Source organism: Octopus bimaculoides, chromosome 9 (genome assembly GCF_001194135.2).
Source record: "Octopus bimaculoides isolate UCB-OBI-ISO-001 chromosome 9, ASM119413v2, whole genome shotgun sequence".
Lineage (NCBI taxonomy): Eukaryota > Metazoa > Mollusca > Cephalopoda > Octopoda > Octopodidae > Octopus > Octopus bimaculoides.
Genome location: NC_068989.1, coordinates 85,427,557 through 85,432,298, shown reverse-complemented (window position 1 = coordinate 85,432,298; position 4,742 = coordinate 85,427,557). Strand labels below are relative to the sequence as shown.

At 38.0% G+C, this 4,742-nt stretch overlaps 1 protein-coding gene across 1 annotated transcript in view; it reads left to right on the top strand.

The window, feature by feature from the left end:
* Positions 1–4,742, top strand: part of LOC106869544 (leucine-rich repeat flightless-interacting protein 2) — a 199,009-nt gene that overhangs the window by 139,017 nt on the left and 55,250 nt on the right. The window contains exons 6-7 of the mRNA XM_052970940.1: positions 79–171; positions 1,440–1,581. Of these exons, the coding sequence (XP_052826900.1) occupies positions 79–171; positions 1,440–1,581 (235 nt within the window). The remainder of the gene's footprint in view (positions 1–78; positions 172–1,439; positions 1,582–4,742) is intronic.

The following is a 4,742-nucleotide window of genomic DNA, read 5'->3' as shown; positions in this document are numbered from 1 at the left end:
CTCTCTCTCTCTCTCTCTCTCTCTCTCTCTCTCTCTCTCTCTCTCTCTCTCTCTCTGTCTCTCTCTCTTATTTTCCAGGAACTTGAGTCCAAAAAACGGTCATATCAAGATTTAGAAAATGAATGTAAAACTGCCAAATACCAACTTGAAGAAAGAGATAAGGTTATTCGCGTAAGTTAATTTTCCTTCTCCTTTTTCTTCCAGCATCTGCGGATTCTAGAGGATGTCATTTGTTTTTATTTATTCTCACTGTTGCTTAGCAGCATCACCACCACCACCACCCCTAGTCTAGTGGACCTATAGTCATTTCTTCATGTCCTATTCTTCAGATGTAGTGTCTCTAGAACTAAATGATCTAATCTGTTCTTTCTCTTTTAAAGATGGTAGAGTGTGATTTGAAGTAGATTTGGCTGCTATTTCTGACAAGCTGAGTACCCATGTTGAGATTACCTTACTCTCTTTACTAGAGTACAGTGTGATCTCAAATAAAACATGATCATCACTGTTTGCACCAAAAATTCCTCAATATATTTCATCCTGTTTATTTTTTGAGGCTTTAACTCTGATGTTTTGTCTCAAGCTTCAGGCATTAAACTGAAAACAACAACATAGTCTCAAAAATCACAGACACATTCATATCTCAAAGAAACAGGCCATTGTGCCTTAAATCCTAAGGATGACTCCCTGATGTGATTCTGAAAGCAATTACATATCAAAATTAGGTGACCCCCTGCACTCTCTCTCTCTCACACACACACACACACTAAGGGCTGCCTCCTTGAACGATACCTCAGATGCATCATTCAGGGAGTTTAATTCAGAAGAGCTATAATGTCACATGATGTCAAAGGTCACATGATGTCGAAGGTTACGTGATCACATAGTTCACCCGCGCCAGACACAAACTCTTGTCTCTTCCTCACATAGGACCTGTACATGATGTCTTCATTGACTGCTTGTCTAATAATGAACTCCATTTACTTGAGTGTCATGGGTGATGGCCATCATTGATCTGCAGGGTCCTGCTGAACAACCTTTACCATTTTTATGATGTCTGACTCCAAGACCCGACAATATTTCTTTGTCTTGGCCAAGGATGAAGTCCTCACCAGGGGAGGGGCTTCCAGTTCTTTCTTAAACACAAGCAATCCAACCACATTCAGAAAGCTGTTTATCCTTGAACTGTTGTGGTTGATGGCTAGGATTCGCCATGTTGATGACTGTCAGTTTGTCTGAAAAGGATAGAAGTAAAAATTTTCTCCATGCCATATAACACTACATTATGTTGCTTTTCATTTTCAACTCACCAAAGTTAGTTCTCAAATATCCTACATGCCTATTTGACCGTTTCTTTTCCCCTTTATGCTTTCATTTGTATTTCCTACAATTGTTCTTGTGAATATCTCTTTTGATTGTTTTGTTCTTTATCTTTTTGGCAGGAAAATGGTCTGGCTATTGTCATCTCAGAGGAAGGTGTTTGGTCTTTGGTAAAGATGTCATCACCAAACGGCCCACTATCAGCTGGAATTCCATCATTGGACATCGACTCCAAATTGTCACATGATGTGGACTCGTCGTTAGGTACTCGTAATCTCTCCCATCAATCTGTGTCAGACAACATAAAGGCTGCAACAGAAATTAGTGCTAAACTGACTGAGACAGTTGATATGTTACCCAGTGTTACTATAGCCAGACCTAACTACTGTAGTGTTGGTGTCCAGGTTAATTTAGATTCAATAGGCTCAGAACAGAAACAAAGTAGGGATAGATTTGTTCCTATGACGAAAAAGTCTGTAGCACCCAATATGGCTGGCTTATACAGCACTGGTAGTTCTGTTGATATCTGCAACACTATCACTAGCTCCCCAGGTCTTTATGTATGTCATAAGCCTTCCTCTCAATCAAGCAATGGTAGGTCACCAGTTAAAGAGTTTGATGTCACATCAACCTCGATTAGTGAGGAGGAAGATGAATTCTTTGATGCTATTAACATGTCGGAGAGAGGATCCGTTTCTTCTCCCAGTCGAAGTGTGCCAGTAATATTTGAGAGTTCTGTTGATGAAGGGGAATCAGTTGATAACAGTATTGTTTCTGCTGACTCCTTGTCCTCTGACATTTTATACAGTGACTTACGTGTGAGCAGTGTTGATCCAGAGCCAGAAGAAGCTCCTCTTGTTTTTGACACAGGCACACCAAGTGTTGTTGATCAGAAAAACACTTCGACTGATGACAATAATAGTTCCATTGCAGCTGAAACATACCTTGATGAAAACTGTAACCCTGCTTTGCTTAGCACAGATATTCAGAGTGAGACTCAAGCAGAACAGGCGGAGAGTGATGAAGAGAGCGTAGATTTCCTGCCATCTTATGCTACTTACAAAGACCTTGATGAAGATGGACAGAGTACTGATATTGAGTATCTCAAAGATGATGATAATATTATTTTAGATAAGTCTCTTGAAGAAGAGTCCAGTGACTTTGAACAGGTTGACAAGCTGTCTGCTCTTACTGCTTCAGGTAAGATAAAAACTGGTTATGTGTATAAATCAGTATCAGATACAAACACTGATCAGTTGTTAACTTCTGACAAACATCTGCCTGAAAGTATGAATTATGAGACAGCTATAAGTGGAGATTCAGCTGTTTCTTCAATCAGTAAGCCTAGTTTGCAGGAATCAATAACTCCTGACTCTGTTGACACCCAAAAGCCTACATTTAGTGTCAATCCGTATGAGACTTATATTGGTGGTGAGCCCTTAATTTCTGATAATGACGACCATAATAATAATGCAAATAATGATAACAATAATTTTAATGACTTGAGTTCAGATGCTTCTGTTCTCTCTAACAATCATCCAAATGAAGCTAACCATGACAAAATCTCTGAGATGGAAAATAAAGAACCACAGTGTTCAGAGCAACAGCCAGATCTGTTAATGGAAGGGTCAGGTTTAGCAGCAGCTGTAGAGGAAAGTAGCTCCTTGGTGAGTGGGGTTAACATCAGAGATAGTCTAGGTGAAGCCACTACTGTGGCTGCATGTGAAAATGCAGATATAACTTTTGATGATTTAAGAGGAGACGATAGGGAAGACAAAAGATTTTGTGATAGAATTTCTGTTGAGGGTGGGGAGCTCAGAGATTCTGTTAGTATAGGAGATATTGAAAGTCATCAAATGGATATATCTGAGGTTTCCATTGAACCTGAACCAGTTGATGTTGCTTTTCATTCTAGGATTGAACAGTACACTGAACAAGATGAGGTCTTTAATGCTTCTCTATCTCCAGAGACTCTCAAGTTTTCCCCTGGAGTCACATTCGATAAACCTCCAGCATATCCCGTTTCTAACAAAAAGCTGGATATAATTCAGGAAGCAACAGTTTCAAATTTAGAATTTGAGGAAGATGAGGAAGAAGAGGGTGGTGGTCTGCTGAAATACACTGATGACGATTTGTTTGAAATCCTCGACTCTGCACCCTCCCCAATACATGAAGCACCGGTTGAGAAGCCTCAGGAAGTTCCTGTAGTACTTGAGGGTACGACCGAGTCTGACTTCTTAAGGTCCCCATCACAGAGCAGTTTGTCAGACTCTAGGAACAGATTAAGTTCTGATCTATCTGATCCTGGATCACCATTTGGGGATGATGGTTCTCAGCCTCACCCTCAGGAACATAAAACCAAGAAGGCTCATGGATCAAAGAAGCTGTTTGATCATTTCAAATCTTGGAAAAAGAAAGATAAAAAGGGTAGGAAAGACAACTAAATAGTTTTGAAAGGAGGGTCTTTATTGACAAGAAGCAAGTGAGGTTAGTATTAGAGTGGAACGAGCTTTGATGTGTTTGAAATTTTAGCCTAATGTAGTTTAATTTAAAGAGAACTAGTGGTCATTTAACTTTTTAAACCTTTGCTATTTGAAGAGTTTCTAAAAACTCTTGAAATTTACCAAGACTTTGATCCATTTTTGCAAAAACACAGTTTGTTTCCTTTCTTCCCCTAGTGCTACATTTCAACTAATTGTAGAGTTTTCATTAAAGATAGGGGACCAATGTGTTTAACCAAGTGTGTGTAGGGTTGTAACATAGGTGGAATACTTCTTATTAAGTTATTTTACGTCATCTAACAGGCATGCTGTTGTTCTGGTTTCAATTTCCAACAAAGATCAACATGCAAGCCAGAAATTCTATTTGTTGGTTAGTTGGTTGCTGGGGTAGCTAAGAAGGATGACCACCTCTATATTAGTGGGAACAACCGTAGTACTAGATGTAGCTTTCATTGACGTCTGACAGTACATTGATTATTTATTTTCCTTTTTTTTTCTTCTCCAAATTGCAGAGAAATTCTTCAAGTAACATGCATTCCATATAAGTTAAGAGTCTATACACTAAATGGCATTTACAGAAAAAAAAAAAAAAAATTTCGAAATTTGTTGAGAAACAAAGATCAGAATTTTTTTTCTCCAAATGTGAATTAATTTTGTGAAAATTAATTCTTAATTACATGAAATTATCTCCCCTTTTCTTTCAGAGTTGCTAAAAATTGCCTCTAGGTTTTCAATTTCTTTCTCCAACTGAGGGAGAGAAATTTCGATTAATTGATTTTTTTTTTTTTGCATATGTCTTTTAATACATCACCTTGAACTTATTTTTTAAAATCTATGCCATTGATCCACTTAACTTCCTTTAGCTCATTATATTTATGTATGCCATATATATATATATATAAGGATTCTATAATTGTTATATAA